The following is a 13,366-nucleotide window of genomic DNA, read 5'->3' as shown; positions in this document are numbered from 1 at the left end:
CCATTTCTGCCCTTTTTGTCCCCTCTAACCTTGGGCACCAACCTTGGGGGTGGGGTCAGGTAGGAAGACAAGTTAGCAAACCAAGAGCAACCTGGAACAGAATCTAAAAAGATGGCAAGTGCTCCCTTCTTGCAAACGCTATAATTATAATAGTTTACTTTCATTTGGTACACGGTCCCCAGCGTCCCAGTTGCCAGGCATTATAAAACCTATCAAAGAAGGAACCCCGGTGGTCTCAGGTGGTGACGCTTTGATTCTTTCCTGGCTGGCATTATTTGTTACATGCATACTGAGAGGCACACTAGACACTGAACTGCCTCTAGAGAGGAGCCCCGAGTCAGGGACAGCAGAGACAGCAGCAGTGGAGCAGGAGCAGGTGGGTGCGCGATCTAGTTTGCGCAGGGGCAGCGAAGCAGCTCCCTTCTCGCTTTTAGGTTAGGACCTAGTTTGGAGTCCTACGGTCTGGATGTCCCAGAGCATAGCTCCTCTCCTGGTCCCGCCCCCGCTTGCCCAGCTCAATCCTGCAGCCTGCTCCTGCAAAGCCTGCTGCTCTCAGGCCAGCTCCGGTCCGTGGGCCTCACTCCGCTCTTCTCCAGTCTCCTTTCTTACAACCCTCCCTCGTCCCGCCCCTCTCTCCAGGCCCCCAGCTCTCCCGCCGAAGAGCTAACCGGCTTGACAGTGCTCGCCCCCGAAACCTGGCTCCGCCCTCCGGGTTCAGCGCTTTTCCCCTGGCCACGCCCCCTCGGACCCTCTTTCCGACTCTGTCCCCTGTAGTCACATTTCGGCCCCACTTGCCCGGGCCACGACCCCCAAAGCTGGCCCCACCCCTCTCTGTGCCGGGTTCTTCTTACCTGACCACGCCTCCTCTCGCTACCACGTCCCACCTCTCTTTCCAGACGAGGTCCTCTCCGGTAGCCGCTGCACGCCCTGCTTGTTTGTTCACGCCCCTAAGACCTGGCCCCGCCCCCTCGTGGACGCCCTCTCTGCGATACCACGCCCCCTCTCCTTGCCACGCTCCGCCCCTCTCCCCTTCTCGCCAGGCCCGGCTCACTACTGCTCTGCTCCTCTCTCCAGCCCCCCGCCCTCCCCGCTGCTGCACCCCGCCCATCAGCTCGGCCTCGCCCCAAAGTCTGGCCCCGCCCGCTAGGCCCCGCCCTTGTCTCTGATCCCACCCCTCTCGCCTCCGCGCTCCGCCCTGCTTGCCAGGCTCCGCCCTGGGCCCCGCCTCCTCCTGGGACCCAGCAAGCGAGCCGCAGTGGGCACCATGGGGACGGCCTCGTCGCTGGTGAGTCCCGCTGGCGGGGAGGTGATCGAAGACACGTACGGGGCGGGCGGCGGCGAGGCCTGCGAGATCCCGGTGGAGGTGAAGCCCAAGGCCCGCCTGCTGCGCAGCTCGTTCCGCAGGGGAGCGGGAGCCGGGCCCGGGTCACTGCCTCGCGCGGCGGGCGGCGGCGGGCTGCTGGGAGCCAGCTTCAAGTCCACCGGCTCGTCGGTGCCAGAGCTGGAGTACGCGGCTGCCGAGTTCGAGCGGCTCAAGAAGGAGTATGAGATCTTCCGGGTCAGCAAGAACCAAGAGTTGCTGTCCATGGGTCGCCGAGAGGCCAAGCTGGACACCGAGAACAAGCGGCTGCGGGCGGAGCTGCAGGTAACGCGGGACAGAGCGCGTCGTGAGCGGGAAGCGCTGGGGAAACTGAGAGCTAAGTGTGCTGCTCAGCCACTTGTAGGCACCATCATCCTGCCCCAGCTACAAACCAAGTTGTTTTCCAGGTTGGACAGAAGCTGCTCCTCGTTTGGGGAGAATCATTATTTAAGTCTAAACTAATTTCTTATCTGCATCTTCCCCCCTTTCAATTTCCGGTTCATTCATTTAGACATCTTGAATCAATCAACCCAAGTCCTGAAGCTGCAAATACCATACTGTGGTGAAACCTCACACAATTCCTCCCAGTTTAACATATCTCCAAGATGGAGCTCTTGGCTCAGTTTCTTTTTGACGTCCGGTAGATCTGGGTTTTAATATGATAGGAATTTTTCTGGAAACCTCCTGATTTCACCGCCTTTAACTGCTGTGGTTGAAAACTTTCCTTGAGAGTACTCAAATTCCCCTAGTCCGTTTGGTTAGTGGGCTCAAAGTTATTGTAGTGCTTTTGTAGGCCTTAGAAAAGATCGGCTTTAATTCATTCAGATAGCAAAATTTCTCAGAAGTCTGGTACTTGATACCATGGGCTCCAAGCCTCTCTGATGGCCATTTGTTTATTCCTTTCTTTTCCGTGGAAGAGATCTTGGACAGCTAGAGAGCTCCAGGGCCTATCAAAGTTGGAATTAAATAAACAGCACAGACTTATTTATGTAAAAAAGACTCCTTCCGTCTAGTCAGGCATCATTTCCTCCATCAGGTTTTGTGAAGCCCATCATTATCTAGAATGCCATTAGCATATTGTCTGGGAAGATGTTCCCATCAGCAGCTCCTGCTGCCCTCACTTTCTACCCGTTGGCCAGTGCACTTGCTGGTATAAAGTGGACCTGTGCATATCCCATCTGAGTTCATGCATGTGTACCACTGCCCACTGAGAACTATGTGAAATGGCAGGTAGAAAGGGGCATGGTAGAGAATCCAGTGCAGGCAGGACTGACAGACACAAAGTCACAGATTACTTGTCAGCAATCCCAATTCCTTGTATAACCTGTTGCTCCTTTCTTACCTGCATAATCTTAAGAAAACTCTCCCACATTTGTTTCATTTAGCTGTATTGTCATTTACTGGAGGTCCACCATGGATTCAGACTGAATGACTCAGGAGATAGTAAAATGATTAACATACAAAGCTGAAGAGCACGAAATTTTCATGGTTAATTATTCTTCAAGTTAAGCCTTACAAATTGTATTTCTTATTCTCTTAGAAACCCCAAGGCATAGAAAAAATTGGAAGCTGATGCAGTATTTCAAAGAGAGAGTGTTAATTTCTGTTGAAAGCTCATTGTTGAACATAGACAGAGTTTCTGTTCTGCCTGCTCCCATAGCTGCTTAGCCCCAAATAAACACACTGATGCTTATATTAATTAGAAACTGTTTGGCCAATGGCTCAGGCTTCTTATTGGCTAGCTCTCTCTTTATTAACCCATAACTATTAATCTATGTATTTCTACATGGCCTTATCTTACCAGAGAACGTTCCAGCATGTTACTCCTTCAGCAGCTACATAGCATCTCCTCCAAGCCTCTCACTCTTTCGTTTCCCCAGAATTCTCCTCTGATAGCTCCGCCTATACTTCCTGGCTCCTGGCCAATTGGTGTTTTATTCATCAACCAATTAGAGAAACATATACAGAAGAACATCCCCCATCAGCTGAATAACCTGCTTGCTAGGAGTTGAACATGTTTACGTTTTTTCGATTTTGCATGAATAAAACAACAACATAGACATGCTTGATAATTGATACAACAGTAAGTAAAGTTTTAAAACTCCTAACGTGTGATGTGTGTGTCAGAATTTACAGTGTGGAGGAAAGTCTGTTTTTGTTAGAGATAACAGGTTAATTATTCCAGGCTCTTCAGAAGACGTATCAGAAGATACTTCGGGAAAAGGAGGGTGCATTGGAAGCAAAATACCAAGCCATGGAGAGAGCAGTTACATTTGAACATGACAGAGACAGGGTTAAAAGGCAATTCAAGGTAAATTCCTTGTATTTCTACCCCCACCCCAAGTGCCACAGATTAAAAACTGTTTTTAAAAAAGATCATTTGAGCCGGGTGTTGGTGGCGCACGCCTTTAATCCCAGCACTTGGGAGGCAGAGGCAGGTGAGATCTTGTCTTGAAAACACAACAGAAAAAAAGTTCTTCTGAAATCATGACGAATTAAGTAACAGTAGTGAAGGTCATGAGAGCTAGAGAAAAAAGTATTTCATGTTTCCAGTTAGGTATTGTTTATTTGATAGAGAGATGCGAAAGTGAACATTTTAGTGAAATATTGAAAGATGTTCTGAATTTTTAATTGTGTGTGTGTGGGTGCGTGCGTGTGCGCGGGCGCATGTGGGTGCACAAGAATGCAGTTCCTATGGAGGCTAGAGTTGTAGGATCCCTTTGAGCTGGAGTCACAGGTCACTGTGAGCCACCCAACGTGAGTGCTAGGAGTCAAATTCAGGTTCTCTGCAAGAGCAGGAAGTACTCTTAGCCACTGTAGCATCTCTCCAGCCTCCAACAATGTGTTTCTTCATGAGATGAAGCATTTGGGACTGTTTGGGAATATTCTGTTCTATATTTGGTATGAGGGAAACAAGTTTGTTACATGTCACACAAGACACACATCCATGCTGCTAGACATCAGTGGGTTCAACTGTGAAACAGTAAGATAAAGGCCTGGAGATGTCATCTCAGAGGAGACTGAGAATCAAATGAATATTGACTTTATAAATAAACGTTTCCCCCCAGAAAAATCGGTGGCACAATACTGTGATTATGGGGGGGGGGGAGGAGTCTCAAATTAAATTCTCCATTTTCAAAGATTTTTAGGGAGACCAAAGAAAATGAAATTCAGGACTTACTGAGGGCCAAGCGAGAGCTGGAGCGCAAACTTCAGAGGCTGCAGGCTCAGGGTATCCAGGTTTTTGACCCTGGGGATTCTGATTCGGATGACAACTGCACAGATGTCACAGGTAAACGCACTTCATGTTCATGTTCCTCTTCCTGCTGTAGTGATGCTCAGAAGCAACTGCTGTGTTCCTCTTACTCTCCGTGAGCAGGATCCATGCTTGCACCGCTCTTACAAATAAATAGAAGAGACCTTTCAGTGGCTGTCTTAGCTCTTGGGATCTGCTGTCCTCGAAGGACATGCTGTTTCAGGCTAGGCTCTTCTCTTGTCATCATATTCCACCAACCATCCTAGCCCATGGTGTGCATGTGTACTCGCTCTCCACCCGGCCCAGGGTACCCACTGCAGGTCACAGCTACATTTAACTCGAAGGAAAAAGAAAGGAGAATGTGAGAGTTTCTTTTCTTCTGGCTGTGACAAAATGCCTGGCAACAAGCTACTTAAGGAGAAGGTCTTGTTTCCCGCTCACAGTTTGAGGGCCACAATCTGTCATGTAAGGATGTCACAGCAACAGGTGCATGAGGCAGCTGATCCCGTTGCATCCACAGTTAGGAAACACAGAGTGATGGATTCTGCACCCAGCTTGCTTTCTCCTTTCTATGAAGTTAAGGACTCCCAGCCAGTAGGCATGGTGCAGCCCACACTTAGGGTAGTCTTGCCACTTCATTTAACCTAGTCTAGATGATTTGTCTCTTTAGTGATTCTAAACCCTGTCAATTTAGCAGTCAAGATTAACCACACTGGCCTGTGGCATAGCTCCAGGATGTAGAGGCGCAATCACCCAGGCCTGATGACCCGAGTTCTATCCTGGGATCCCACAGGGTTGCAGGAGAGAACTGACTCCTGAAGTTGTCCACTGACCACCACCTGTTTGTCATGGTTGTGCATTCCTGCACGCAGGCGCACACACGCGCACCCGCACAAATTTGAAAAGCTATTTTTAAAAATTAGCATCACAGGTAGACACCTTGCTTTTCCTGAAGGGACAGCCTGAGATGGAGTCACCTCTGCTCAAATGCCCCTAGCCAAAACTGGACCTAGGAAGATTGGAAAGTATAATCAGTAGCCAGGCAGACATGTGTCCAACTGAAGTATGGGGGTGTTGGGGGGCGGTGCACACCGGAATGATGCTCTCTGCAGATCATTCTCCATACAGGGATGGATTCTTTGCAGCTTTGCACAAGGTGTGTTTCACCAGCTCCAGTGCAGTTTGGGGAGAGGTCACTCAAAAAGCTTCAGTTTTATAATAAGGTCATAAATACTTTTCTAACAAGAAAGAAAGGTCTGAAATCACAGAATTGAAGGCATTTTCCATGTTTCAAGAAAGTACTATTCTTTTGAGGTAAAGGGAAAACTTCTTGTAGGTATAAGGAGAAACTGTTGTGGCCCTCCTGTTTATAAGGGTGGTATTATTCTCTTACAAAGGGATGCATTGGGGAGTAAGCTATGGCAGCTGGCTGTTCCTGTTTGGTTTTCATTTTATTCCCACTGACTGTGACCAGCATTATGGAATCCTTACTACTAACTTTTGAGAAAGAGTTGCAATGATCCAAACTGGCTAAGAGCAGCTGGGAAAGTGCCTCCTGCTGCCACATTAGTCTTACTGATTGCTTCCACACTGGCTTATGTAGACGTACAATGTATCAAAGCTACTGTAATTGTCTTGGCAAGTTAAGAGAAAAAAGATAATGCTCCCTTATTGGTCTTTCTCATTGGTACATCAATTTAAACTCAAAGGACACAAGTTACCAGTCCCTATTGACAGTCTACCTTCAAAGTCCCTTAAGAAGATCTTCCTGGTGGCATACACCATTAATCTCAGAGGCAGAGGCAGGTAGATCTGTGTGCTTGAAGTCAGCCTGGTCTACATTCCTGAGTTCCAGTACATGTCCTGAGTTCCAGGACAGCTAGGACTACATTGCAGGGGGAAAAAAAGTTCCTTTACATTCTAACTGGTGTGAAAATGTCCAATTGCAAGTAGATTTTTAGAATTGTTTGTGGGTTTTTTTTAACTGCCTTTTAAATTTTTTATTGCATTAATTTATTTGTTTTGTGCATATGTATGTAGGTGTGTGTGTGTGTGTGTGTGTGTGTGTGTGTATGTATGTGTGCGCGTGTGGGTGGGAGTGCATATGTGTGAAGGTCAGAGGACAGTCTGTGAGAATCGGTTCTCTCCTTCACCCAAACGTACTCTAGGTGTTGGACTCAAGTCCTCAGGTTTGGCGGCAAGGCCCTAAACTGCCTCTTACTAAAATTCCTTTCCTTCCTTTTTTCCTACTTTAATCCTTTCTTTGAATTTGAGATAATAACTAGGATTGTGTTAACCAGAACTGCAGTGCTTTGCCAAAAGTCGGTGCCAAAATATTTTGAAAACCATTATTTGAATGCTCGTTTTCATTTATAAATAGAATATCTTGACATGAGAAGCCCTATTTGACATATACGGTATGTTTTTAAATACTCGGTTTTTAACTTGGTTTTTATGAAATTCCAATTCCTTGCTGCAACAGCTACTGGAACACAGTGTGAATACTGGGCCAGCGGAGCCTTGGGGAGTGAGCCTTCCATAGGCAGCATGATCCAGCTTCAGCAATCCTTCAGAGGCCCTGAGTTTGCTCACAGTTCTATAGATGTGGAAGGACCCTTCGCAAACATCAACCGAGGTGACCAGTCCCCTGCCCGGTGGTTGTGACTGTTTGTGTTCTACAGTGTTGTCTGCATGGCATTAGTGTTCTGGCACCTCCCGTTGGCAAGCCAGCATGCGCAGAGGCTGTGGCGGACCAGGCTAAGGTTACCTACTTTCCATCAGGACCTCCTGACACCCTGGCAACCCAGGTTCTAGTATCTGTGCTATTCTATGAATTCAAAGGTGCTTTTGTTGAGTCACGGGGATATGATGTAGCTTAACTGAGAGACAATATTTTTACATTGTGTTCATACTTCATAATTTTTTTCTTCCCACTAGATAGCACAAAACTATTGTTCATTTTACACCATTCTTAAACTCCCTTTTGGCCTCATTGGAGTTCAAGAACGAGACAGAAAAATGGCACATCGCCTTGGGAATGTAGGGCCCCTTCCAGTAGCAGAGCAACTGAATGGCTCGCTTAAAATAGAATTGGAGCCGCTACCCTGGGGATCCCTTGTTCTCCAGGGGAGACCACTGGCCTGGCATTCATTACCTCAAATCCCAGAGGAGACTCGGAGGCTAGAAATGAATTACTTTCTAATTCGTTTTTCTAGTTCTCTTTGTATTAACACTACAGCAAATCCTAGTCTGTGTCTGTGATTTATTTTTCTTACTTGGAATTGTTTTGTCAGTTGTATTGTGATAATTCCGTCACTCTATGGGAATTTGACTTTCAGATGACTGGGACACTGCTGTGGCTGGCTTATTGCAGATCACCCCCTTGTTCTCACACTCTCTTTGGAGTCACTCTGTCCGATGTTACCTCATGTACACAGATGAAACCCAGCCAGAAATGGATCTTTTCCTTAAGGTGAGGATGTTCACAAGTTGTGTATTCACTCATTGAGAATACAAAGTCTGGGGCTGAAGAGATGGCTCAGCAGTTAAGAGATCTGGCTGCTTTCGCAGAGGACCAGGGTTTGTTTCCAGCACCCACACAGCAGCTCACAGCTGGATATAATTCCCAGTTCCAGGGCACTAGATGCCTTCTTCGGGCCTCTGTAGGCATTCGGCATGTACATAGTAACACATACAAGTTAATAGTTGAGGTAGTGGCATATATCTGTAACCTCAGCACCTAGGGGACGTTAGAGGCTAGCCTGTACTACATAGTGAGATCCTATCTCAAAACACAATGCAAATTAATATTGTATTCAGATTATAATTGCATTTAAACTAAGTAGCTTGCTACCTGTGAGATTATCCAGAAAGCAATGGGCTTTGCTTGTGATGTGCCCTGGTTCACTATTCACGTGTGTAAAGGTAGACATTGTGTTAAAGCTCCTAGGTTTTATTCAACAAGGGCAGGAGCGAAGACATGAAGACGTAATTAAGATGTTGGAACTTTCTGGCTTTTTTTCCCATTTACATTTAATTTTATACCTAAAATATATCATTAAGATTCCAGTGTCTTAATGAGTAGTACACTCCTTTAATCCCAGCACTCAGGAGGCAGAGGCAGGTAGAGTTCTGTGAGTTAGAGACCAGCTTGGTCTACAGAGTGAGTTCCGGGACAGCTAGGGCTACATAGAGAAACCCTGACTTGAAAAACAAAAACAAAAAACAAAAGTAAAAAAAAGAAGAAAAGAAAAAGAAAAGATGCCAATGTCTTAATATAAAAGTACAAAATATAGTTAAGAATTTATTAAAATGACTTTTTCATATTTCATTAGCTATTCTATTCGATGTTTGAGCCTTGTCTAATGTAGTTGCTGTCCTTAAACCTGTTTTAGATAATACCAAAGTTTAATTCTTATCATCACTTTGAATGTTTCAAGGCATCCCATGGAGTTCATTGAAAGAAAAATTAGAGATCCATAAAGTACAGCCTGTGGCCACTTCTGGCTTGCTACCTGTCTTCATATGGCCCAGAGCTAAGATTTGTTTTTACTTTTTTAAATCAGTGGTTGTCAACCTTCCTAATGCCACAACCCTTTAATACAGTTCCTCATGTTGTGGTGACTCCCATCCATAAAAGTATTTTTGTTGCTACTTTATAACTGTAATTTTGGTACATTTATGAATCATAATATAAATATTTTTGGAGCTAGAGGTTTGCCAAAGGGTCTTGACCCACAGGTTGAGAACCATTGTTTTAAATTATTGGAAAAAATGAAATATAAGAATATTATTTCATCATGTGAAAATTATGTGAAATCCACACTTTAGTATCTATAAGAAAAAAAGTGTTATTGGAACATCCCCAGGTGTGTGTGTGTGTGTGTGTGTGAGAGAGAGAGAGAGAGAGAGAGAGAGAGAGAGAGAGAGAGAGAGAGAGAGAGAGATCTATGGCTGCACTACCAAAGGAGTTAACTGAGACAGAAACCAAATAGATTTAAAAGGTCCCTGCTAAAACAGATGAATTATTAAACATTACTATTTTGAAAAATATTTACCACCTGACTTTTTGCAGGAGAATCTATCTCTACTGTCTCAAGTGAATTGTAAATGCATCTGCATGCCCTAGGATAAACCTGCTAAATTCATGGTCTACAGATTGTTAATAGATTTACTTAGCATTTCCTTGTGATATTATCCAATCTTGGTAAAATTGTAGAATATTTTAAAGCTCATAGCTTCCATCTCGTAGTTGTATAGCAGTTATGCCCAGGGACAATTGGAGGCCTCTAACTGATTGCTTGCACAAAAATCATTATTTAGTAATATGCTTTATTGTAGACCAATATTTTTTTTCATTAAGAGTTTTCAATTTTTTATGTGTCTGGAAATGAAATCTCGGACTTCTTATGCTAGGCAATTCCTCTATCATTGAATCTACATTCCCTAGCTCAAAGCACCATATTGTAAATGCACACTCACACACAGAGATATACATTTGGATCCTTTAAAACAAGAGAACAAATTATGGTAAAAATAATAGCAAGACAAACCAAATCAAACTAACCTAATACTGTCTTCTGTTGTTTAGTTATGAAATAAGTCATTTTCTGAGCTAAAAAAATAGCCATGCTGTTAAGCTATTATTTTTTGTTCTAGAGAGAAATTTACTTTTCCTCTATAAGATTTTCTTTAAAATGTGATATTTTTTTTGTAGTATAATAATGCTTATATACGCTGTTCTAAAACAACTCTTTTAAGTAATAAAATCCTCTCTATACTTCTCTTAGTTAAATATATCATGCTTTAATACATTCTAATTCATTTTTAGGACCATTCACCTAAACTTAAAAGAATGTGCGAGACAATGGGATATTTTTTCCATGCTGTTTATTTTCCAATAGACGTTGAAAACCAGTACCTCACTGTAAGAAAATGGGAACTTGAGAAGAGTTCTTTAGTTATTTTATTCCTTCACTCAACATTACCAAGGTAAGCCGAGAAAGATCTCTAATTTATCATTCACATTAGCTATAAAGACATCATTTCCAAGTCCTAATTCCATTCTCATAGTCAAAAACAGTGTGTAAAATCTAATAAATTTTATAACCCCCTCACACTCAAATAAAAAATATAAAGTTTTATAACATTAGACCTATCAGCATCATTATTATACGAATTGTTTTGGACCACCATTGGCAACAGTGGCCCAGGGCTAAACACTGTCATGTATCAGCTTTTGTAAATTAAGTTTTATTGGAACACAGTCACATACATTGATTTGTGTAAATTGTTTTTAGTAGATGCTCCCATACTATAAAAGATCCTAAAATACTTATGGTCTAACTTTACAAAACAAAGCTGGTGGCTTCTTGTATAAGTTTGCAGTAAATCTCATTGTTTTCTTTCTTTGGATACAATTTGAGACATGAAGGAAGTTTCAGTGTGAATATAATTATGAGCCTTACCTGTTGGGTATTTTTAATCACATGTAGATGATGTAGCTATAGATAAAAGACAGAATGGGCTTACTGGGAGGAGAGCTGTTCTGTCTAGCCTTGTTGTCTGGATTTAAGCCTTGCAGGGCATTAGTTATCTTTGACTTTAACTGTGTGAGATCCCCAGGTCTATCACTTTCTCTGCAGTAAACACTGTCTTTTTCCTTAAGATTCTGTCTGTAGCTGGGCCTCAGTAAGCTGAGGCAGGAGGATTGCAAGTTGCAGACCAACCCAGGAAACTTAGCAAGATCCTGTCTTTAAAAAAGTGGGGGCGGGGGGTGGATGGCTGTGTGTGTAGCTCAATTGGTAGAGGACTTTCCTGGCATGCACAAGATTCTGGGATCAGTCCCAAGCACCACACAAAATCAGGCATAGTGATGCGTGCCTGTAGTCCCAGCACTCAGGAAGTGGATGGTGGAAAAGGGAGAAATAAACTCAGTGGTAGAGTAATTGCCTAGTGTGCATGAAGCCTTAGATTCAATGCTCAGTTATACACACACAACTCACACATACAAGACACACCACACACTCACACATACACAATACACACACTCACACACTCACACATATACAACACACACACATCTCACACACACACATCTCACCACACACAATCACACCAAAACACACACACTTATTCACATAGACACATATCACACTTGCACAAACACAACAGACACACACACACACACACACATCTCATTCACCCACACACATCTCACTCACCACACACAATCACACCAGAACACACACTTATTCACATAGACACATACCACACTTGCGCAAACACAACAGACACGCACGCGCGTGTGTACACGCGCACACACACACACACACACACAAAGAAAAAAAAACCAAAAACCAGAATGGGCCTACAGACTGCCTAGTGGCTAAGTGGACAGAAGTAGCAGAACGTTCCTCAGAGGGTGTCTACAACGCCCTTCACCTGGTTGCCTTCAGCTGAGTCTCTTTTCTGTACTTTTCCCTCCTTATCCCACATTCGTTCAGGATGTATCATTTTTAATGCCTAGTGTTTGGGTTGTATCTTATGTTACTTGTAACACATGCCCCTCGTTGCTCAATTATTCTTCTTTAGCTCTTATTTTCAGTCTTTGAAGTCATCTTGCTTTTTTCTTTATCTTCAAGACATTTGTTAATAACGTACTACTCATTATCTTTATGCTTTTAACATTTGCTTTCATCTTCCTAATTTTAAACTTGAGTTCCCCCTTCCATTTTTTCTATTATTTATCTACTTTAACTAAAATTTGGCTTCCTGAAAATATTATTCTTTTGGTGGGGCAGTGGTGGCAAGCACCGTTAATCCCAGCACTCAGGAGGTAGAGGCAGACAGATGCCTGTGAGTTTGAGGCCAGCCTGGTGTACAGAGTGAGTTCCAGGACAGGCTCCAAAGCTACACAGAGAAACCCTGTCTCCAAAAACCCAAAATTATTATTTTTAAAGAATCAAAATTTTAATCCCTAATGCTTCTACTTTGGTTCTATTTGCTTGAATCTCCCTCATTTCATTGTGCTCCTTTCAGCCTTTGTTTCTCTCAGGGCTGTCATGGTAGTTGGGGCTGGGAGTGTAGCTCAGCGGTACAGCACTTACCTCACATACACAAGGCCTGGGTCCCATCCCCAGGGAGCATCCCTCTCCACGAACAAAAGTACAGAATTGGGACAGGAGCACCGACCACAGATACAGGTTACTCTGCTTCCGACTGGCTGGCTCTCTCAACTTCCCAAAAGATGAATCTCTGAGGGGCACCCCTGAACAGCTTGGGAACTTCATGGGAGAGTAGTTTCCTGATCAATAATTACTCTTTATGTGCATAGGGGACCCACAGAGTCACTTAGAGATGCTGTTCATTGGTTCCTCGCATCATTCTGTACTCTCATAAGAAACACTGTCGTTAAAGCTTCATGGTCTTTAGGTATGAGATGAATAGATTCAGAGCAGGCTACACTAACACGCTTAGCGTAGGTGAAGAAAGTGAGTGGAGGACTCATGCTTTATGGGGAGCACAGGTGCTGTGCCTCTCCACTACCACTCCCCAGAGCAGGCAAGAGGGGGTGCTGACATCTGACACCACTTGTGCTGGTGTTCTGTAATGTTCAGATTTGACCCACTCCTTTATGGCAGACACCTTTTACACCGAAGGCTAGGAACGGGAATGAATACTCATGGCTGAATAGGAATCCCCCAGGTAATGGGCGTGGTTACCCTCCATCTTGTCAGGGACAATGCTTA

The 13,366-nt window shown here is 44.2% G+C and overlaps 1 protein-coding gene across 1 annotated transcript in view; it reads left to right on the top strand.

The window, feature by feature from the left end:
* Positions 1-1,237: 1,237 nt before the first annotated feature.
* The window catches only part of Nphp3 (nephrocystin 3), a 42,695-nt gene continuing 30,566 nt past the window's right edge, over positions 1,238-13,366 (top strand). The window contains exons 1-6 of the mRNA XM_051205960.1: positions 1,238-1,645; positions 3,546-3,671; positions 4,502-4,652; positions 7,099-7,251; positions 7,955-8,088; positions 10,447-10,607. Coding sequence (XP_051061917.1) covers positions 1,265-1,645; positions 3,546-3,671; positions 4,502-4,652; positions 7,099-7,251; positions 7,955-8,088; positions 10,447-10,607 — 1,106 coding nt within the window. The 5' untranslated portion in view covers positions 1,238-1,264. The remainder of the gene's footprint in view (positions 1,646-3,545; positions 3,672-4,501; positions 4,653-7,098; positions 7,252-7,954; positions 8,089-10,446; positions 10,608-13,366) is intronic.

This window comes from Phodopus roborovskii, unplaced genomic scaffold (assembly GCF_943737965.1).
Source record: "Phodopus roborovskii unplaced genomic scaffold, PHOROB, whole genome shotgun sequence".
NCBI lineage: Eukaryota > Metazoa > Chordata > Mammalia > Rodentia > Cricetidae > Phodopus > Phodopus roborovskii.
Note: the sequence above shows the minus strand (reverse complement) of the source record. Positions and strands in the feature narration are given on the sequence as shown.